Here is a 25,344-nt window from a genome sequence, read left to right on the forward strand (position 1 = left end):
AACAAAAGGAAAAGACTTTTTCAATTGATTCACTGAATGCTGGGTCTTTTCTGGACAACATCTGATTGAGCAAGATTGTATTTGTTAGGGTATGTCCTCAAACTCATAAAAGTTAACAGTGGAGGTGCAAGGAAACCTCCTGCAAAGATAATGATGACAAAACTGGCAAACTAAGCTGTTGGGGACAGCAAAAAAACTGGGAATCAACCATTGCTGAGACACAATGATCTCAAGGTGATTAATTGGATGTCACCAAAAGTCTGAGGCACGTATTTGTGGGGGGGGGGGGAGTCAAAGAATGGGAAATCAGCATAGCTGGCACCATACTGCTATTGAATCGGGATCAGAGATGGACCTATCTGATAACAGACTACAAAGATTCCATGTGTCTGGTACTGGAAAGTATGGGAGAAAAGCTCATATCAAATCCAGGGCTGGTTATGCTGTGTGTCTATGTTTTGGGAATGGCACTTAATATATAAGGAAGACAGATTGCCATATTCACTACCCCAGAGGTAGATGGCACAGGTCAAGGCTGTACTGAGGCTGGACATATGGTCCAGGACTGGGTATCAAGAGAATGATGATGAAAGTTAGTACAGGAAGCAGTACTAAATGTGCAGGTACACAGCTGTATTGTGTTTATATTTTGTATTTAACTTCTGGTCCATCCCTGTAGAGTATATATTTTAGATAGAGCCATGATGCAATAGGCTATCACAGTGACAATATTACATGTAATAAATGATCAATCACTTGTTAGCTTATTAAAATATGATCAGGTAGTCAGCCGAATTGAAAATAATTAAGACCGCTAAAAACATTTATTGTATGATGAAGTCAGACAAATGAAGTATAAATATTCATCTACAGTGAATATAGAGGAAGTCAAAGATATATATATATATATTTTTTTTTGTTTTTGTTGTTGTTGTAACTTTGGGTATTAGATTTTAATTAGTTTTCATAATTTTTACTCATGGCAACAAGCTGTATAGAATATTTTTTGTTATAAATTGTTTGCATAATTTGGCTCTGTTTAAAACACAAATTACGTAGATCTATAAATAGATGTTTACATATGTGTTGACAATTAGTAATAATATCTGTAATAATAAGACTTAAAATGATGCCTATGGCATAATTTCTCAATGACTGATGGGATATGGAAGTTTCAAGAAGAGTTTTGTGGATTCCCATTGGCTGTACGAGGTCATGTGCTTATACTTCATCATCATCATCATCATCATCATCAATCCCTTAACCCAAGAGATAGTTTGGGCACCACAGTTGACTTTCCAACCAATCCTCTCCATCTTGCCCTGTTCTCTATCGCCCTTTGGGAATCTCCAAATACTATGCCAGTCCACTCCTTAATGTTGTCTTTCCACCCCTTTTTCTGTCTGCCTCTTCTTCAGCTTCCTTGCACTGTACCTTGCAAGATTGTTTTTGTCAGTCCAAATGATCCTGAGACATGACTGTACTGCTTGAGTTTGCTTTTTTTTTTACAGTGGTCATGAGGTTTAGCTTGTCGTAAATCAATTGTGTATATTGTCACATGGGGTCTATTGCAAATTACAGTCACAATATACAGTGTATATCAGGAGAAAATTAAGCATTCAGTTTCATTCTGATTTCTGGAGTCATTCACACTTTCTGTGTTCCTGTTGTAATTCTGCAGACATATTTTATGTTGTACTAAGATACTTTTAGATAGGAAAAACATTTGTTTGGACTGTTCAGTGGTGATAGAAAGTGCTCATTATTTGGACAATAATATTATTCTAGAACTGTTATAAATTATTTGAAAGAATCCTGGACAACACCATCTTGACAATGTCACATTCTTGGAGGACCAGTGCATTTCTGGTATTGAAATTATAAGGGACTTTTTATTCATTTAGGATTTTCATAGTCCTTTATAAGGACTAATTTGGTTTCCACTTCATTATACTTTTAAGTTACTCTCACGTTTTTCATTTGTTTTTTTTAATAATTAAATTATTTGTTAAGTTTATAAAACTTATTGGTTTTGCTTCTTTTCTGTTACTTAAGTTTGTGACCACAGAGTCGTAACACTCAAACAGTGATGTACAGTATTCAATGCCCCCCACCCCTTTTAAAATTGCACCACCACTAGGGCATCTGTTCGATTAGCTATGGTACATACCATTCAGTTAACAGTACATCATTTTCTTTGATTTTCAAGTTTGTGCCATTCTCTAGACATGAGCAGATACTTGAGGGGTGAAGGTCTTTTATAAAATCTTTTGACTATTAAATGTCAAGAACCCAAATTAAATTAGAAAAACAGTAAAACAGTTCTGAAATAAGAAATCACAAATATATGAACCACTAATGCCACTGGGGATGGAAGAGAATGATGGAAGGGTTCTGCCACCAATCAATAGTTTATTGATCATAATTATAGCCTTCAAAAACTGAGATCCAGTCTAGGAATATCAGTGCCCGCATGTCATCTAGTTGTAAACAACAAGTGACCAGTTCCATAACTCCATTATGAAATTTCCAAGCTAAACCTTTATATCACCTCTATTTTAGCATCATTCATTTTGCAGTCTAGTACCATCAACTGAACTTAAAGTTTTCCTAAATAATCCAATTAATTGAGGCAATTAAGGGAATAATCTATGGAAGATAATTTAGAATTGCATTTTTCCAAAGTACAAGTCCCACAGGTTGTGCATGAATGCAGTACACAATATTCCTTGCAAGAACATTATATAATCATTCCAGGACTGACAAAATCAGTTATAAAGTATTTTTAGATGAGGCCAGCCTTGAGGTGTGATCCAGTGTAAGCCTGGTTGAAAATCACATACCATGATTTCACAATGAAAGAGTCATGTATTAACAAACTTTGTACCGCACTAATAGTGATAAGTCACTTTTCTGACATTTACAAAGAAGTCAGTAAGTTTTGTTTGAATGTTTTGTGTTGACAATAAGTGCAGATAACTCAACAATAATAATAATAGACCCAACCATGTTAGAGCCACAATATTATTATGTTTATTAATGGTAATTAATATTTATTTAAGATAAGTAAAGGAGCCCAATTGACCACATGGAGGCACACTTTACCCAAGAACAAACTTAAATTCATGATTGTAACGAGACAACTTTACATCTATTTTAATGTGACAAGATTGAAAACCATCTTTCGATCAGAACATGGCTTAATCAATGAAGAAAGCAAACTGTTTTATCAAATTATGTTTCTCCCACAAAACTTACCTGATCACATTAACATTAGAAATAAAAGCCCTACTACTTCCAAATCCAGCCCTCCCAAAGACACAAATTTGTCTTTCTGTCTGTAAAATATAGACAAATGACATGAACTCTTACCCATTATCTCCTCTTTGCTGCCTACAGGTGGCACTAGTTTAAAGCTGAGACAAGCATTCTGTAAACAGATGCTCACATTGCAGGTAGGTTCGGAAGGTATTAAATTGATGAGATCTGGTAAGTATTCTAGGAGAAACATAATTTATTAATAAATTTGCTTTCTTCTTTAAATACGTTCCCCAACCACATTAACATTACAAAAATAGGTAATAGGCAGAGGGAATGTTGAGCATGAAACCTATACCCCAGGTAACCTTTGAGAGGAAAATACTGGATCCCCCCATATGAAGGTTAACCTACTCTCCTAATTGCAAGCAGCACAACTGGAGCAACGTGGATTATGTCTGGATAGAAGAAATAATAAAATCTTCTTACCAAATAGAACTTTCAGGCAAATCTAGCAGGGTGTTCATCAAAAGGTTATGCTGATGTCAACTGGTTCTGGGAGCTACTTGTGCAACTGAGTCTGGGTCTACAGGATCAAGAGTGTGCCCTTGTGGGGCCAAGTTGTGAAGATAATTTCTAGAGAAGGTTGACTGCGCTTCCCCACTAACAGCCTCGACAAAATTTTTGATAGAAACATCACAATCAAAGGCAAGGCTTGTAGAGATTGCACTTATTCTGTGAGCAGAGATCTTCTTGAAATGACTCTGTTCTGGCGAGAAGTCAGAGAATGTATATATTACTCACTTCAACCATGATGAGACAGCTTGAGGGGTTATGTCCTCATTCCAAGATAAGATGGGAGAAAGATGTGTCTTTGAGTTCAACGAATGGATTCAGTGTGCTTCAAATAACATCTGAGCACATGAACCAGATCTTATTTGAAAGCTTGAGAGATGTCAATACAGGAGAGAGGACATAAAATTTTGGTTACCCATGGATGGTAACCTGTTCTTGGCAACAAAACCAGGTTTGTGTCATAGGGACTGCCAAACCATCTGATCAAAACTGAACGTGGGCAGCAGGATCAACTGAGAGGGCATGTAATTCACAGACTCTGCATGCTGAAGCTAATACTATCAGGAAACAGGTTTTGTATGAAAGGAGCTTCAGCAAGGTCCTGGCTAAAGGCTTTTGTATGAAAGGAACTTCAGCAAGGTCCTGGCTAAAGGCTTTTGTATGAAAAGAGCTTCAGCAAGGTACTGGCTAAAGGCTTTTGTATGAAAGGAGCTTCAGCAAGGTCCTGACTAAAGGCTTTTGTATGAAAGGAGCTTCAGCAAGGTCCTGGCTAAAGGCTTTTGTATGAAAGGAGCTTCAGCAAGGTCTTGGCTAAAGACTTTTTTATGAAAGGAGCTTCAGCAAGGTCCTGGCTAAAGATTTTTGTATGAAAGGAGCTTCAGCAAGGTCCTGGCTAAAGGCTTGAACATGTTTGAATTCAGCCAGGTCATAATGCAGGATAGATTCCAGTTAGGAAACAAAAACATGTGACTTATGCTTATGTAAGCCAACAGTTTATGTAAGCCAACAGTGGACAACAACTCAGAGAGGTCTTTGTTTTGATCAAGATAATCCCTGCCATGATGGTGTGGTGGAATGTATCTGATATCACAGAAAGGTTGCCATGATGATGGAATGTATATGATATCACAGAATGGTAGCCATAACGATGGAATGCATCTGATATCATAGAACGGTAGCCTATGATGATGGCATGTAATTGATATCAAAGAACGGTAGCCAATGATGATGGAATGTATCTGATATCATAGAATGGTAGCCATGATGATGGAATGTATCTGATATCACAGAATGGTAGCCATGATGATGGAATTTATATGATACAGAATGGTAGCCATGATGATGGAATGTATCTGATATCATAGAATGGTAGCCCATGATGATGGAATGTATCTGATATCATAGAATGGTAGCCATGATGATGGAATGTACCTGATATCAAAGAACGGAAAAACAATGATGATGGAATGTATTTGATATCACAGAAAGGTAGCCAAGATGATGGAATGTATCTGATATCAAATAATAGTAGCCCATGACGATGGAATGTATCTGATATCATATAACGGTAGCCATAATGTTGGAATGTATCTGATATCACAGAATGGGAGCCATGATGATGGAATGTACCTGATATCATAGAATGGCAGCCATGATGATGGAATATATCTGATATCAGAGAATGGTAGCCAAGATGATGGAATGTATCTGATATCATAGAATGGTAGCCATGATGATGGAATGCATCTGATATCATAGAACGGTAGCCCATAATTGTAACTGGAGACAACTTTTTCTCTTCGAATAGCCAGTGTTTGACTTCCTCATCATAAATATTGACTGAGGACTTGACCCCTTGTGCTAGTGTAGAAAAGGGTTTGAGTTCAACAACATCGATATATTTCCTCTATACTGCTTTAAAACTATGCTCAGTCTTTTCCATGGGAGACCCAAGTGTGAGCTATCCTCCAGTTTATCTCCACACTCACTGTGAGAGTCATCCTGGTCATGATAAAAATCTAAATCCATATAATGCATACCCGGAAGTATAGACATGGAATGGCCATCTTCTCTAAGGCTGTCCCAGATGGTAAGCTGTGAGTAAATGGCTAGTTGTATCTATAGAATGTACTTGTTGGATCAGTATGGATAGCTTATCAAAATTAAAACCTGTTGGAACTGGAGTATCACCATTAGTGTAGACCATGGTTTATGTTCCTATCATTACTGTGACCAGGGAACCTATTCAAAGGATAAATGGTAGTAGGCAGGGAGTTTAATTATTAGCCAATTATAACCTTTCTAAATATTTGCCAAAAATGTTTCTAAATGGGGAATGAACTATTCATCAAGCATGGGATTGTCCTCAGATAAATACAGCATGCTGACAAGTTTGTAGTCTGTAAAACTTCGTAATTTCCAAGCACAATCCATCTGCTATAAGTTGCCAGTGAATTTGTATTTTCAAATTTTCAAAACACTGCAAATTATTATACATCAAGATTTATGTGAATCACTGCATCTACAAAGATGAACCTTGGATAAGCAAGTTAGACATCAAGACTTGGAGATGCATGGTCAGATATCAAGATTTGAAGAAGCATGGTCAGATATCAAGACTTGAAGAAGCATGGTTAGATATCAAGACTTGAATAAACCTGGCCAGATATCAAGACTTAAAGAAGCATGCCTGGTCAGATATCAAGACTTGAAGAAGCATGGTCAGATATCAAGACCTGAAGAAGCATGGTCTGAATCAAGACATGGAGAAGGATGGTCAGATATCAAGACTTGAAGAAGCATGGTCAGATATCAAGACTTGAAGAAGCATGGTTAGATATCAAGACTTGAATAAACATGGCCAGATATCAAGACTTAAAGAAGCATGCCTGGTCAGATATCAAGACTTGAAGAAGTATGGTCAGATATCAAGACTTATAGAACCATGGTCTGAATTAAGACATGGATAAGCATGATTAGATATCAAGACTTGAAGAGGCATGGTTAGATATCAAGACTTAAAGAAGCATGCCTGGTCATATATCAAGACTTGAAGAAGCATGGTCAGATATCAAGACTTGAATAAGCATGGTCTGAATCAAGACATGGAGAGGCAGGTCAGACAGAGAATGACGTTCATGGTCAAACATCTAAAATGATGACTTTGTCTAAATCTTGGAGATGCAGGATCTGACATCGAGACTGGAAAAAAGTACAGTTCAACATCAAGACTTGAAGAATCACTGTCAGATATCAAGACTTAAAGAAACATGGTCAGACATATAGAATGATTTTATCTAAATCGTGGAAACCATGATTACACATAAAGACTTGAGGAAAATTCGTCAGATATCTACAATGGATGTCTTGTCTAAACCTTGGAGAAGCCTGGTCAGGCTTGAATACTTGAAGAACAATGGTCAGATATCTAGAATGATAATTTTGTCTACACCATGGACAAGTGCTGATAGACATCTAGAATGATGAACATGTCTAAGACTTGGACATGCATGGTAAGACACTTACTGTGGGTAACAGAATGTGCACAAATTTACACTAACTTCAATATTTTAAATTCATGATCATGACATTTTCTCTCTAAACCCCCAAAATTATGGAGCTATCTTCTCAAAGTAAATAAATTATATGCTAATAATAAACCATTATTATCCTGGCATTGAAATTTTCTAACTGAAGTAAACTTCAAGTACAGCAATTTGCAAATTTTTATATTTACCCAAATATTTCTCAAGGCACTCTTTCAGTACCTCCTCCAACTGAGTGAGGGTAACAGAGGCTCCAAACTTCACCCCTTCCTCCCTCTCCTTAATCTCATTCATCTCTGGGATATGGGTAGCAGCTATAAGAACTGGGTAGTGCATATTCTTCAATTTCACTTCCACTCCTAGAGAAACAAAAAATTGCAAAAACTATTAATCTTACCAGCATCCATGGATTTTTGGATTCACAATTAAATAAGACACAGAGCAAATTAATGTAAAATCTTGATGTATACAGTGAGATTTTCAGCTGCACTTAAAACCAGAAATCTATAGCAGAGCAGAATGTTGCAGCACTTTGCATAAGCACTATTCAACCCTATCACTTGGCATAAGCACTAATTAACCCTCTCTATCACTTGGCATACAAACTAATTAACCCTCTCTATCACTTGGCATACAAACTAATTAACCCTCTCTATCACTTGGCATAAGCACTAATTAACACTCTCTATCACTTGGCTTACAAACTAATTAACCCTCTCTATCACTTGGCAGAAGCTCTAATTAACCCTCTCTATCACTTGGCATAAGCACCAATTAACCCTCTCTATCACTTGGCATAAGCACTAATTAACCCTCTCTATCACTTTGCATAAGCACTAAATTAACCCTCTCTATCACTTGGCATAAGCACTAATTAACCCTCTCTATCACTTGGCATAAGCACTAACTGACCCTCTCTATCACTTTGCATAAACACTAAATTAACCCTCTCTATCACTTGGCATTAAGTACTACTTAACCCTCTCTATCACTTCGCATAAGCACTAAATTAACCCTCTCTATCACTTGGCATAAGTATTAGTTAACACTCTCTATCACTTCCCATAAGTACTAATTAACCCTCTCTATCACTTGGCTCGACACAACTGGCAAATTTAAGAGCCTATTTCTATCAAATCCCTAGTTCATCAGTTTCCACTTTAAACAATATGAAAAAGGACTTACAGAACTATGGGCACAGATACATGCAGTGTGCAGATCAATGAGCACAGATTCATGCAGTGTGCACATTTTTTTAGCAGATAATGCAGTGTGAAGAACATTCAGCCTGGATACATGCAGTGTACAGAATTCTGAGCAGATAATGCAGTGTAAAGGACTTTGAGCAAAGATACATGCAGTGTACAGAACTTTGACCAACCATTTCAGTATCATCATTACATCATTGTTTTATTTTTACACCATAGCGAGGAGCTGTAATTTCTGATACACTATCCTCATAGCTGCTATCAGCAAATATTAGCTTGCAATTTATTCTACCCAAAATTCTCTGCAACTTCTCCTAAAAACAGAACTAGTGGACAGAGCCAAGTGAAAATTTATTTCAGTTCTGATGCTCAGATCATCCTGACAAATCAGATTGCTGGATATAATTAAAAAGACATTTAATTATTAAGAACTAAAATTTTATTCTAATATCTTTAATTATGTACAAATCAATGTAATTTTGTTTTGTGACAAGTCATACAGGGGTACTATGGCTTGCTGTACTACTTATAGCACATTGCTAAGCCATGTAACTGAGTGGCTAGTGCTATGAGGGAACAGGTTACTTTGAATTATATGCCATAAGCTGATTGCAATTAATGCATATTGTATTATTTCAGTGAGTTTCATAAACTTCATGGAAAACAAAAACAAGCTTAAAGGTTTTTATTACACAATATTCAGGGATTTGCATTATTCAGTAATGTTCCTTTGCTAGACAACAAATTGTCAAACCTCAGTAATGTTCCTGTATTAGACAGCTAATTGTCAAACCTCGGTAATGTTCCTGTATTAGACAGCTAATTGTCAAACCTCAGTAATGTTCCTGTATTAGACAGCTAATTTTCAAACCTCAGTAATGTTCCTGTATTAGACAGCTAATTGTCAAACCTCAGTAATGTTCCTGTATTAGGCAGCTAATTGTCAAACCTCAGTAAAGTTCCTGTATTAGACAGATAATTGTCAAACCTCAGTAATGTTCCTGTATTAGATGGCTAATTGTCAAACCTCAGTAATGTTCCTGTATTAGGCAGCTAATTGTCAAACCTCAGTAATATTCCTGTATTAGATGGCTAATTGTCAAACCTCAATAAAGTTCCTGTATTAGACAGCTAATTGTCAAACCTCAGTAATGTTCCTGTATTAGACAGCTAATTGTCAAACCTCAGTAATGTTCCTGTATTAGACAGATAATTGTCAAACCTCGGTAATGTTCCTGTATTAGACAGCTAATTGTCAAACCTCAGTAATGTTCCTGTATTAGACAGCTAATTGTCAAACCTCAGTAATGTTCCTGTATTAGACAGCTAATTGTCAAACCTCAGTAATGTTCCTGTATTAGACAGCTAACTATCAAACCTCAGTAATGTTCCTGTATTAGACAGCTAACTGTCAAACCTCAGTAATGTTCCTGTATTAGACAGCTAATTGTCAAACCTCAGTAATGTTCCTGTATTAGGCAGCTAATTGTCAAACCTCAGTAAAGTTCCTGTATATGACAGATAATTGTCAAACCTCAGTAATGTTCCTGTATTAGGCAGCTAATTGTCAAACCTCAGTAATGTTCCTGTATTAGGCAGCTAATTGTCAAACCTCAGTAATGTTCCTGTATTAGATGGCTAATTGTCAAACCTAAGTAAAGTTCCTGTATTAGACAGCTAATTGTCAAACCTCAGTAATGTTCCTGTATTAGACAGCTAATTGCCAAACCTCAGTAAAGTTCCTGTATTAGACAGATAATTGTCAAACCTCAGTAAAGTTCCTGTATTAGACAGCTAATTGTCAAACCTCAGTAATGTTCCTGTATTAGACAGCTAACTGTCAAACCTCAGTAATGTTCCTGTATTAGGCAGCTAATTGTCAAACCTCAGTAATGTTCCTGTACTAGGCAGCTAATTGTCAAACCTCAGTAATGTTCCTGTATTAGATGGCTAATTGTCAAACCTCAGTAAAGTTCCTGTATTAGACAGCTAATTGTCAAACCTCAGTAATGTTCCTGTATTAGACAGCTAATTGCCAAACCTCAGTAAAGTTCCTGTATTAGACAGATAATTGTCAAACCTCAGTAAAGTTCCTGTATTAGGCAGCTAATGTCAAACCTCAGTAATGTTCCTGTATTAGAAAGCTAACTGTCAAACCTCAGTAATGTTCCTGTATTAGACAGCTAATTGTCAAACCTCAATAATGTTCCTGTATTAGACAGCTAACTGTCAAACCTCAGTAATGTTCCTGTATTAGACAGCTAACTGTCAAACCTCAGTAATGTTCCTGTATTAGACAGCTAATTGTCAAACCTCAGTAATGTTCCTGTATTAGACAGCTAATTGTCAAACCTCAATAATGTTCCTGTATAAGACAGCTAACTGTCAAACCTCAGTAATGTTCCTGTATTAGACAGCTAATTGTCAAACCTCAGTAATGTTCCTGTATTAGACAGCTAACTGTCAAACCTCAGTAAAGTTCCTGCATTAGACAGCTAATTGTCAAACCTCAGTAATGTTCCTGCATTAGACAGCTAATTGTCAAACCTCAGTAATGTTCCTGTATTAGACAGCTAATTGTCAAACCTCAGTAATGTTCCTGTATTAGACAGCTAATTGTCAAACCTCAGTAATGTTCCTGTATTAGACAGCTAACTGTCAAACCTCAGTAAAGTTCCTGCATTAGACAGCTAATTGTCAAACCTCAGTAATGTTCCTGCATTAGACAGCTAATTGTCAAACCTCAGTAATGTTCCTGTATTAGACAGCTAATTGTCAAACCTCAGTAATGTTCCTGTATTAGACAGCTAATTGTCAAACCTCAGTAATGTTCCTGTATTAGACAGCTAACTGTCAAACCTCAGTAAAGTTCCTGTTTTAGACAGCTAATTGTCAAACCTCAGTAAAGTTCCTGTATTAGACAGCTAACTGTCAAACCTCAGTAATGTTCCTGTATTAGACAGCTAATTGTCAAACCTCAGTAATGTTCCTGTATTAGACAGCTAATTGTCAAACCTCAGTAATGTTCCTGTATTAGACAGATAACTGTCAAACCTCAGTAATGTTCCTGTATTAGACAGCTAATTGTCAAACCTCAATAATGTTCCTGTATTAGATGACTAATTGTCAAAACAGTGCATCAATGAATTTTCATGACATTGTGCTATGGTTCAAAAAATCAAAAGCCATAAGTGACAACTTTCAGAATGAAACATTCCAGTCAGTTAAAATCTATGTCAGTGAATCTATCTCACTGACTCTGAACTGAGTTATAAAAATTATTTTCCTTCCATTTGGATTATTTTCTGTCTTGACATGGTGAGAACTCTATTTATTAGATAAGTGGAAAAATTTATCACCAAAAGTCCATCGATTTAATGGCAACATCCTTTGTTTTCCAACTGAATTTTTCAGCAAGTTTTACTGCTAATACCTCTAGTCATTTTTACAATATAAATTTAACACAACACCTACCAACTTCTGTATTTCCAATGACAAGCCGTGCCTTTGGATATTTTTTTTTTAGGTTCAGAAGCTGACCAAGGGTTGTTGGACGGTACCACTTTACCCTCTCCCCACAGAAGTACAGGTACTCTGAAGCATAACTCATATTTATCTGCAACGAGGAAACAAAAATTTAACAGATCAGATTTATAAAGCAACAATAGCATCAGTCATAAAACTTGCTGGCAATAAACTTTTACAGAAACTCAATATCAGAAGAAAATCCTTATTTACTGGATTTATTTTATTGATCATCTTCACAAATTAACTTTTAACTCAATGCTGATGGACTCTTAATAGTCACTAATTTTCCTTAAAGACAGGCACCAAAAAGTTCAAACTGAATGAAAATTTTCAAACAGCCACTAAATGATATAATCACATAACTAAAGATATGTTTTATTCCAAGTTATTTGCCCCACCTTAGAACAAACCACAAGACTACCAATACATCATGTTCCAAAATCTTTGCCCCAACTTAGAGAAAACCGTGAGACTACAGATAAGTCATGTTCCAAGTTCTTTGCCCCAACTTAGAGCAAACCATGAGACTACCAATACATCATGTTCCAAAATCTTTGCCCCACATTTGAGCAGATAATGCAGCGTGAAGAACATTCAGCCCATATACATGCAGTGTACAGAATTCTGAGCAGATAATGCAGTGTGAAGAACTTTGAGCAAAGATACATGCAGTGTAAAGAACTTTGACCAATCATTTCAGTATCATCATTACATCATTGTTTTATTTTACAAACTATCAGACTACCAATATGTCATTCTCCATGTTCTTTGACAAACTTAGAACAAACTGTGAGACTAAAGATACCTCATGTGCGAAGCCTCTTTGCCCCAATTTAGAACAAACCATGAAACTAAAGATACCTCATGTTCTAAGTTCCTTGCTCCAACTAAAAACAAACCACAAGACTACAGGTTAGTTTTGCATTTATTATATTCACCCTTTTCTATCCTTAATTTACTTGTAGATGAACAGTTTGGTCAGAATTCATAGGACGGTTGAAATCATTAATGTACGATTCACTTTCTTGATGAGTATCCATGCATGGATATAACTAAAACCATCCAGTAGATAAGCCTGGGTATGCAATATGGAAACCATTATTAAGCATCAATATGAAATGCAATATCAAAATTATATGAATAAAAATAGGTACATAATAAAATTATATTGATACATTTTATGACAATCAATCCTTTGTGAGATGCTTCCATTTCAAATTGTTATCAGTCAAATACAAGATAAATATTGGTAATCATTATCTGTCAAATAAGTGATAAAGGTTTGTTATCATTATCCATTAAATAAGTGATAAAGATTTGTAATCATTATGTGTCAAATAAGTGATAAAGATGTGTTATTGTTAGCCATGAAAAAAGTGATATAGATTTGTTACTGTTACCCATCAAATAAGTGATAAAGATTTATAATCATTATCCATCAAATAAGTGATAAAGATTTGTAAGTGTTATCCATCAAATAAGTGATAAAGATTTGTAATCACTATGTGTCAAATAAGTGATAAAGATTTGTAATCATTTATAATTGTTATCAGTCAAATAAAAGATAAATACTGGTAATCATTATCCATCAAATAAGTGATAAAGATTTGTAATCACTATGTGTCAAGTAAGTGATAAAGATTTGTAAATTTGTAATCATTATGTGTCAAAAAAGTGATGAAGATTTGTAATCATTATGTGTCAAAAAAGTGATAAAGATTTGTAATCATTATGTGTCAAAAAAGTGATAAAGATTTGTAATCATTATGTGTCAAATAAGTGATAAAGATTTGTAATCATTGTGTGTCAATAAAGTGATAAAGATTTGTAATCATTATGTGTCAATAAAGTGATAAAGATTTGTAATCATTATGTGTCAAATAAGTGATGAAGATTTGTAATCATGTGTCAATAAAGTGATAAAGATTTGTAATCATTATGTGTCAAATAAGTAATAAAGATTTGTAATCATTATGTGTCAAATAAGTGATAAAGATTTATAATCATTATGTGTCAATAAAGTGATAAAGATTTGTAATCATTTTCTGTCAATTAAATTATAAAGAATTTTAAGCATCTGTATGTTCCTTATCAAAGAATATGCATTCTGAAGCCACATTACTATCCTTGATCTACATTGATCATTGAAGAATATTTCAATACAATGGTCTACATTGATCTTTGAACAATATTCCAATATCCTTGACCTATACTGATCTGTGAAGAATATTCCAATACCCAAGACTTATACTGATAAATGAAGAATATTCCAATATTCTTGATCTAAATGATCACTGAAGAATATTCCAATATTCTTGATCTAAATGATCACTGAAGAATATTCCAATATTCTTGTTCTACAGTGATCATTAGAGAATATTCAAATGTCCTTGATCTACATGGATCACTAAAGAATATTCCAATATCCCTGATCTACATTAATCACTGAAGAATATTCCAATAACCCTGATCTACATTGATCACTAATGATTTTTCAAATATCCTTGATCTACATTGATCATTAAAGAATATTCAAATATCACTGATCTATGTTGATCATTGAAACATATTCCAATATCCTTTATCTACATTGATCATTGAAAAATACTCCAATATCCAAGACCTACACTGATACATGAAGAATATTCAAATATCCTTGAGCTAAATTATCACTGAAGAATATTCCAATATCATTGATCTACACTTATCACTAAAGAACAGTCAAATATCCTTGATCTACACTGATCACTAAAGAATATTCCAAAATCCTTGATCTACATTGATCACTAAAGAATATTCCAATATCCTTGATTAACATTGATCATTGAAGAATATTCAAATATCCTTGATCTACACTGATCAATGAAGAATATTCAGATAACTTTGATCTACACTGATCACTAAAGAATATTCCAATATCCTTGATCTACATTGATCACTGAAGAATATTCCATTATCATTAGATATACTGCATGTAAATAAATGACTAGCACCCTATGGAGCAAGAGGCAAAGCATCATGACATTTCTACTCACCTGTAATTCAGATGGAAATATTGGGTCCTGTGTTGGATCCAAAGGTGCAAACTCTGATTTGTCATACAGTTCTGTTGATAACTGGATGTACACAAATATGAAATTATTTAAAGACTTATAACAGATCTTGGGGGCAGGAAAGGAACAGACACAAATCTTAAAAATGTCATGGAACTTTCTTTAAGGTGGATATATAAAGAACTTTTGTGGTATAAGATGGTATTTTTTTTTTAAATTAGGGAAAATTGGCTGCACTGCCTCTAGATATAGAAGCCACCATTCCAGATTATATAACTTACTCACAACAGCATGGGTGATATTACTTGATCAATGATGTGGGACCCATTACATTAAATTACAAAGGTGCACAAAGTGGAACAACCCAAATCATTTTGAAGTTGTTTAAATCAAAGTGATACATGCTGAAGAAACAAAAGTTTTTACTCATTGTTGCTTCAAAGATTATGCTTAAGCCATCTTTATTAACAGTTAGTGGCTAATTTGTGATTAGCAGTAACATTTCTCTGAAGTTTGATGAGTCCATCCAAGTAATATGCAGAAACTGGAATAGTGTGTGAGTGTGATTCAATTTTTAAGGTAAATTATCAAAATGAAACTGCAATTCTGGGAAGAATGAGCCATTGGTGATTCAAGCAAAGTCTAAAAAGTTATATTTTAGAACTTTTCTTTTATGGGGTTTGTGACATGCAGTAGTAAGGGGGAGGCATTTTATGCACATAATTCTGTTATGTATATTTAATTTGTATTGTTTGATAGTTTGGGTTTTTCAAATTCATTATACAGGGTTCATACTGAACTCTAAATGATAAATTCAAAGACTTTTCCCAAACTTTCAAAGGCCACAAACATAGATTTCCGAGACCTATTTTCACTAACATTTTGTACAAACGTTATATGAGAAAACAATGACTGCAAAATACTACAATATTGTTTAATGATGAAATTCAAACTATAATTAATTTCCTAAAATTGCTTTATAACGATCTTGAAGATAGGTTAACATTCGTTGTTATTTTGGAAATATGTAACTTATGCATTAGATTTAATACAAAATAAATTTTTCTCTTAACAGACATCAGCACTGCTTTAAATGCATTATTATAGTTGCTGTTTTTTCTCTCCAATCTTTTTGGAAAGAGAAGCCACCGCTGTCATCTTTTCCTCTGCTCTTCTCCTAAGAGCATTTGACTGTTAGAAGCACAATGAATCCTTTTAAGTCTGCTTCTTCTGCCTTCTGAACAGAGGCAGCAAGTAGGCTGGCAATGTCAGCTTCAAGATACAGCTTTTGGGCTTAAAGTTCTTCCACTTCATCCATAGCTAACTCCCGTTTCTTTCCCTCTCTGATTTTCTCAATCGAGCAACACTCTACTCACGGTCAGGTTAGAAATTATAAATCAATGAATGAACTGACTAAGTTCCTTGCACTTTTTATCACATTAAAGGTTTCCATTATTGAAATCGGTGGAGGGTACAAACAAACGGGTTCGAATCTAACAACCATGGACAATTTTATTTGTGACCATGGAAAGAAATTAAAATTTTTGGGTTTATTTCAATTTTCAAAGACTTTTAAAGACCTCGGGGTAATCTGCTTGATTTTCCCAAACTTTCAAGGCCTTGAAAATGCTACCTCATTTTCCCCAAACTCTGAAAGACCTTCAAAGACTGCATGAACTCTGTTATATGCATGGATAATTACATTTTGTACTTGACTTTGTCCAACATTAAATTGACTGTGTTCCTTACTAAAGAGACTGATCTTGTTTTCATTTTGGTAAACAAATAATGCACAGTTAATATTTTTATACTTGTGCAGGTTAAATATTAGGATCATTATCTTGGTCTGAGTCATATGTTTATCATGTTCTTTATTGTAATTTCATCAACAGAATCTTCTAGAATAGAATTTTCCATCAAGTAATATTGTTTAGAAAATGCTAATTGTGACCTAGGTCAAGTAGATGGTTATATCATCTATTTTAATGGAAAAAATAGTTATTTCTGCCATAAACTCTTAAGCAGAAGTCAGTTTTATTGTTTTCTCCGAACTTCATTGGGCTGGAGTTATTGATTCAGATTATTATTCTTTGGAAATACATGTATAATAATATATTCTCGGCCAGGAATATTAACTTGGAATATAGTGAATTCAAATAAGGATATTTTGGATTATATTATTGTAGTTCATCGCATCACTGTTGTCACATCATCACACTTCAGACCATTGTTACACCAGTATGTTCAACACCTTAGTTAGAACTTTATTCGTTAAAGTTTTTTGGACTATTTGGGATTTAATTTGCATTACTCTAAGTTCTTTTTAAATTTTCACTTTTGTATTCTAGATCATAGTGTCATAATTCTGCAAATATCAAACCATAATTAGTATTCAAAGGTATTTAATACTTGTACAAGCGGGACTTCTGCTGAAGGGCATATTCGGGCCAGATACCCCATACCGTGCCAAGATAGTGTGAAGAAACATGGACCCAGGTGGAAAGAATATCAAACGGTAGGCATGTCGACTAATTAGGGATGAGAGAAGCTAGATCTTCTGCTGGGAGGGGCTAATACTTTAGGCGGGAAAATGCTTCATTCTTAGTCGTAAACACACACAGACCCGTCAGTGAGCTGCTAATTCTCGGGGGAAAGAGACGTATTGTCTAGTAAAGCAGGAAGCTTATGTTGAGGAGGGAATCTTTAGCTAAAAGCCAATCCGAGACTTAACTCATAAAAAGAAGGGAATTGAACTGGGTAAACAAGCTTCTCAAAGGAAGCTCCCAGGGTGCCGTGAGAGTCGGTGCTGAGATATTCCAGGGTGTACGAAGTGACGACACCAAGATAATAAAAAGGAAGCCATGGAGACTTCCAGTGTCTACACAAGAGGCACAGTGTATAGAAGGAGGAATATAAAGGAAGGAGGAAAGAAGAGAAATTAGATGAGTACTTGGGAAAACTCACTGAACAGAGACTCTCTCACAATAGGACAGTAATTTCTATATGACGAAGTAAAGAGTAAAGGGCATTTGGTCAACCCGGCCATTATTGTATTATGATATACTGAGCTGAAGATTTATGTCCATGAAATTCTTGCATTCGTATATTTGATAAAATTGTTATTTATTCAACCTTGAGTTGTTATATGTATATAGAGAGTCGGAACTGCTGACTGGGGGCCTCGTGAGTCATTAAATTTTAATGCACACCTTCTGCAGTATTATTTATAATACTGTAGTGGATCAGCATTATTTATAATACAGCAGCAGGGTTGTGACATCATGCAATGACACAGTAACACCATCAATCATGTTGTGTATAACATATGACATACAATGACACACAAAACACCACCCAGCATCAGGATAATGAATAAATGCAGAGCTCAAATAATAAAAAAACAAGGTTTAACCTTCTAACTTAAAGTAGTGTGACAACTGCATATTTCACACTCCTGCATAGCAATGCAGTTGCAGAAAGACAATTTTATATGCTCAGAACAATTCAACAAGATCTTCAGAACAACAGCATATAATCTCTGATGACTGCAAAGATGTACTCCAATGACACAAGCACCCCTCCCCTTCCAAACTACTATGAAGAGCAAAGACTGTGTCTATTTTGGACTGTATTCCAATATCCAATGGATTTTAAATACAGAAACTTGGTGTATTTTTATCATGAGTGTGTGTGTGTGTGTATGTGTGTGTGTGTGTGTGTTTGTGTGTGTGTGTGTGTGTGTGTGTGTGTGTGTGTAAGTATTTCTGAGTGCCAAGTCTACAAACTATTAATCATTTTAAAGTTTATTATATGCTTTCAAGAAAACAGTTTATTTTATTCAAATTTCATTTTATTGGCTAAATCATACTGGCTAATGGGAATAAAGTGTCTTTCCAATGCTACACCAAGGCAACTGAATCAGGCTGGCTGAGTTGTGTATGTAACCTTTGGATTATGAGTCAGACACTTTGACAACTTAGTTACCATGGCCGTCCTTTTCAAATTTGAATGTCCAATCATGTTTTATATGGTTACATGAACCCAAAATTTCAAATCTGAATGTCCAATCATGTTTTTGCATGCATACACAAACTCAGAATTTTAAATTTGAATGTCCAATCATGTTTTATATGGTTACAGGAACCCAAAATTTCAAATGTGAATGTCCAATCATGTTTTATATGGTTACATGAACCCAGAATTTCAAATTTGAATGTCCAATCATGTTTTATATGGTTACATGAACCCAGAATTTCAAATTTGAATGTCCAATCATGTTTTATATGGTTACATGAACCCTGAATTTCAAATTTGAATGTCCAATCATGTTTTTGCATGCTTACACGAACTCAGAATTTTAAATTTGAATGTCCAATCATGTTCTATATGGTTACATGAACCCAGAATTTCAAATCTGAATGTCCAATCATGTTTTGTATGCTTACACGAACTCAAAATTTCAAATGTGAATGTCCAATCATGTTTTATATGGTTACATGAACCCTGAATTTCAAATTTGAATTTTCAATCATGTTTTTATGGTTACATGAACCCAGAATTTCAAATTTGAATTTCCAATCATGTTTTATATGGTTACATGAACCCAGAATTTCAAATCTAAATGTCCAATCATGTTTTATCTGGTTACATGAACCCAGAATTTCAAATGTGAATGTCCAATCATGTTTTATATGCTTACATGAACCTAAAATTTCAAATCTGAATGTCAATCATGTTTTATATGGTTACATGAACCCAGAATTTCAAATCTGAATGTCCAATCACATTTTATATGCTTACATGAACCCAGAATTTCAAATTTGTATGTCCAATCACATTTCTATATGCTTAATAGCACATTCTCAATTGAATAGTGTTGTTTTTTTAATCCTTGTACACTTAATGTCTTGGGACCCAAAAACACAATGTCTGGAAGGTTGCAAAGCACAATGTTTCGAAACTTTGGTAGGTATGCCAGTTATAAACCAGATGGAACAAGGGAAGCAACTCTTGCTCATTACTTCCCCTTCCCACAGCTAGGTGGTAACCCATCTACAGGTTGTTTACAGTTTAATCTTTTTGTTGTTGTTGTTGTTGTTGTTGTTGTGGGGTTTAATGTCTTTTTTCAGCACATGATATGCTATACATGGCGGCCAGTATTAATGATGGAGGAAGAACCTGGGAAAACCCCGGAAAGAACCAGTGACCCACGAGAAGCTACTGGCAAGCTTTCTCACATACCCACAATGGCTGAATCCAAGACTCGAACAAGCGCAGACAGAGGTGAGATGGCAGTGATTCGTAACGGAGAGCGCTTCAAACAACTTGGCACAGTTTAATCTGAACAACAGTTCTCACATTTGCATTGAAGTGTGACATCATTTAACAGTAATGTAATCGGGTGAGTATACTTGGAGAAACACAATGTTATTACAAACTGTACTTTCTCCATTAAATACATTCCCATTTTACATTAACTTTAGAAGAATTAGTAAGAGGAGGAAAAGCATGAACATTCAACCTGTACAAACTGCATTCTTTAAGTAAGAATGACTGCAGTCCCTACAAGAATAATCAACCACTCTACCAATAAAATTATGAAGACAGAACAATGATGGTCACATAACAACACACAGAAAAGATTAAAAGGATAATTTTTCTTTCCTGAGCAAAATACTTTGGGTGAATGCAGCAAAGATGTTAATCCTACAACATGAGGCTGTTGTGCCAACTTCAAATGGGTCTGGTAATCTGGAACAAATCCACTGAATCTACCAAATTCAATTCTCATCTCACTCATATTAGATATCAAAGACAAAAACTGCAAAAGGTTGACTGTGCATGCCAGCCAATGGCTTCCATTATATCTATGATTCAAATGACGCATTCAAATGCAACAGAAATTGTCATGAGGCGCATCTGATCATATGAAAATATTAAAGACACTGAGGACATTATCCACTTCAGCCATGATGCCTGGGGCTTGATAGGTAATATCCTCTATATTCCTGTATATGTGTGATTACGTTTTCCAGTGTGGAACACTGGTGCAGGACAGTTCTATCCTGCTTCACATGTGACCTTTTTATCCTTATTTGTGGACAATTTCGACCTACTAGTGCAAGCATAATGTACACAGTGTAGCAAACACTTCAATCATCACAGTAACATTCTACCACAATAATTAAGATAAACATGAACACACTAAAATAAGCATTGGCTGAAGTGTTCTACAAATAGGCCATTTTGCTCTATGATCAATTTAGTTCATTTCAAGCTGAAAAAGCCATTGTTTTAAATGCTACTTTTTTTAAACAAAATATTCCCAATTACATTTGAAGGATAGATCAATTCGAGATCAAAGTTCATTATTTTATGTCAGTCTCAATTAATCTTATAGGTAAAAGAGAATTTAGGGTTTAAACTGTTCACATTTGTTTCATTGTGCCAGCTATCTGCAGCACACAATTCTGATACTGTGTATTATTATTAGTACCGAGGCAATTTCAGTCACAGTCTTCTTTGATAGCTAAAAATGTTTAAATGCAATTTAAATGTTACAACTAATATTTCTGCGTAAACCTAATTTTGTAAGCTCTCTCTTAAGGCAAGAAATATTTACAACAGGAGTTCTGCCATCTTAAAGTTACAGCAATATTTACAATGTGTGTTCTGCCATCTGAAAGTTTCAGCAATATTTACAATGCGTATTCTGCCATCTGAAAGTTACAGCAATATTTACAATGTGTGTTCTGCCATCTGAAAGTTACAGCAATATTTACAATGTGTATTCTGCCATCTGAAAGTTACAGCAATATTTACAATGTGTGTTCTGCCATCTGAAAGTTACAGCAATATTTACAATGTGTGTTCTGCCATCTGAAAGTTACAGCAATATTTATAATGTGTGTTCTGCCATCTGAAAGTTACATCAATATTTACAATGTGTGTTCTGTCATCTTAAGCAGTATTCACAATACACCATTGTCCATCATTTTTCATTCAGAAATGTGAGAGAAAAAAATTCCATCAATAAAGTCAGTATAGAATACGAAACCTCCACAATCAGTATCCAACTACTTCTTCAGACACTCAGCACAGCCACCCCACCCCTCCGTCTGAAACAAACTTATGACCCTTGGGTGAAATTTTCCTATACCTGACCTATGCATATGATGGATTCTAGTATTTCTGCCTAAACTGGATGAGAGATATGCCGATTCTCATGACTCATCACCATATATTTCATGCAATGCTTGACAAAACTGACTGGGTCTGCATTGCTGCCCTTCTTGACGTATTGCTTGGGGAGAGAGAGTGGATAACCACTTTAAGGTGTTCTACAGATTTCAAACAGTTTCTAACAATCAAACCTAGTCTGAACAGAAAATAATTCAAATCCATTTAAAGGGCATGCAGCTAATTCAAGGTTATCCCTATTAGAAACGAAGTTTTGTAAAACAGCAGCTTATTCTAGGTTCTGGCTAAGGGTTTTGAACTTATAAGATTTGAGCCAAGTCAAAACCCATGACTGATGCCAATTAGGAAGTAAGGTGAGTGATTCAGGTAATATTTGCCAATATGTCTGATAGGTTGCTGTCATGGTCTCAACTTGCTCAGAATGCATCAGAAATGATGGAACAATTTTTTGATAGTAACAGTGCTGGCATTTTGTTGAGAAAAGGTCAGCCTATTGTGAGATCAAGGCAAGCAAAGGGACAATACTATCTCTGCATCAGTCCCTTAAAACCTGCCAATTCCTCTCATAAGCCTTCAAAGTGGAGTGCCTTCTTGTTTCTCTCTATAACTGAAGGCTGACATTCCTTTCTATGCATGGATTTCCGGACAAGAGCAGCTATGAAACACCTGTGAATGTCACCAGAATTTGTCTACTCTTAGGTTGCCTCGCTTTAATATGGTAAACAGCACTCCTGATAATTCAACTAGAACTAGTCGTATCTGAGTGGAGTTACCTGAACCACTTTACAAGTGTGATCCTTGAATTTCTGAATGATTCTTGGATCAAAACCAATGGAGGGAAGGCATAGCCTCAAATTTCATCCCAACTGACTGCCAGTGTAACACCTCCAAGCAGTAAAACAAAGATGGGCAGCCTGTGATTCCTCATCATTACAAAAAGACACTGGATGCCCCCAAGTGCACAAATCCACTGAAAAATATATGGGTGAATAGACCACTTGGTGCACAGAGTCTGGATTCTTCTTGGCTGAGAATCTACCAAAATGACTGTAGAAGGCAGGTGACCATTACATAAAAAAAACATTTATATTGGAAATTTGCTGAGGAAAATTAGAATGGCTGTTGTGAACAAGTGATTGCAGAGTAAAGGTGATCATTAGGACAGGTCTGACTGTATCATCTATGATTTTCTTCATAAACATTTTCATCCCTATATATTTTGTTCTAATGTAAAATTTTATTTAGCATTAGATTCTAAGGAAAAGTTAAATCCTAAATTTCTGCATTGAATACATTTCCAAATGACACTAATATCAGGAAAATTAAATCTACATCCTTGAATCCTGTAAAGATGAAAATTTAGTCTTTCCTGTCGATATACCAAAAGGAATAACTATTATCTATTACCTCCGTTTACCATATCTAGGTGGCTGTCTATGAACTGATTGTTGGTGACTTTTACCTTTCACTCTGGTACAATGAACATCATTCCACACCACCTCTCTGAATCGTACAAGATAATTTGATCCATCCATAAAAATGTTTGTTGTAATATTTTCTTTCAAGGATTCAACAAAGGACTGGTAACCTTTCTTGTGATTTTCTGTGGAGAGTTTATAACATTTTACTAAATTTGCAGACTTTATTGTTTAATCACAACCAATATCATTCCATACCTGTGGTTTGTACTTTTGTAGTACAAAAACTAGTTAGGTTGCTGTTGTTTATTTGAAATTGTTGTGTAATCATATCCTGTTTTGGGTCTCTTCAGTAGCAATGACATGCTCAAAATATAACAAGTTCAGTATCAGTGAGGACAATGACAACATTTGCTTAACTTGGAATAACTATACATCAACAGGGGGGTCCCAAGTGGCCGAGTGGTCTAAGGCGCTCTCTGTTACGGATCACTGCCATCTCACCTCTGTCTGCACCAGTTCGAGTCTCAGATTCAGCCAATGTGTGTATGTGAGAAAGCTTGCCAGTAGCTTCTCGTGGGTCGGTGGTTCTTTCCGGGGGTTTTCCCGGGTTCTTCCTCCACCATTAATACTGGCCTCCATGTATAGCCTATCGTGTGCTGAAAAATGGCATTAAACCCCACAACAACAACAACAACAACAATACATCAACAGCACCTTATATTTCTTGTCGAGAGTGAGCTTAGTTCTCATTCTTGATATTCCAGTGGCACATTCCAATCCAAAGATTCCTTGGGGAGAGCCATCAAATTGACTGTAAAATCTGGTTAACTTGAGATGGACAACTTTATGGCACCAGATGCATCCATGCCACTACGTTCTCAGTTTTGCACATGAGGATGTTGATTTAGGAGATGACAGCGCTGTTATTTTCACCAGGCAAGAATTTATTCCCCTGTTCCTCATGCCCTTCTAAAACTGAATCATGCTTCATGAGGAATGGAATGCTCTGATAGAGGAATTTCATGTGAATCAATGTGCAAACATTTCTTATCTAGCTTGTACTCATTACTACAGTCACATTGTCAGCGTAAAAAGGTATCAATATGTCAAATTCCAAAGCGAGGCAGTTTTTATCATTAGTGTACAGGGTTGATGCAATTTGTTTGCTGGATGGTGGGAAAAGCAAATGCGTTATCACAGCAGAAATGGAAGCTGCATTCTGTGCCACTGTGACAGGTACAGTTGTATATCTTCATTTATTTGTGTATGAACTAAAGCTTTACTCTGAAGAAAAATGTTCTGATTTAAGAAAAGATTTGAGCTAGCCCTTTTCATTAGAACTAGCCCTTTTCATTAGAGCTGGGTCTCATTCAAAATATTCAAATTTGTCTGAAATGTCAGGTGATGATTCTTTTCATTTAGTCACAATTAATAGACATGTACAACTTTTGTTGGCTTTCTATTCATCACAGAATTCTCACAAAAATAAACTTTTATTTTATGTTAGTTAAGCAACTGACTAACCCAAATAATGTTTTTATGTCATTAACAAATT

General features: G+C 35.4%; 1 protein-coding gene across 2 annotated transcripts in view; it reads right to left on the reverse strand.

The window, feature by feature from the left end:
• LOC149805312 (xanthine dehydrogenase/oxidase-like) overlaps positions 1-25,344 on the reverse strand; it is a 212,841-nt gene that overhangs the window by 145,335 nt on the left and 42,162 nt on the right. For both annotated transcript variants that reach the window (XM_089949223.1, XM_089949222.1), the window contains exons 8-10: positions 15,151-15,231; positions 12,062-12,203; positions 7,571-7,738 (exon numbers count right to left, since the gene is read on the reverse strand). In XM_089949223.1, coding sequence (XP_089805349.1) covers positions 7,571-7,738; positions 12,062-12,203; positions 15,151-15,231 — 391 coding nt within the window. The remainder of the gene's footprint in view (positions 1-7,570; positions 7,739-12,061; positions 12,204-15,150; positions 15,232-25,344) is intronic.

This window comes from Sinohyriopsis cumingii, chromosome 2, assembly GCF_028554795.1.
Source record: "Sinohyriopsis cumingii isolate HCF-2022 chromosome 2, ASM2855479v2, whole genome shotgun sequence".
NCBI lineage: Eukaryota > Metazoa > Mollusca > Bivalvia > Unionida > Unionidae > Sinohyriopsis > Sinohyriopsis cumingii.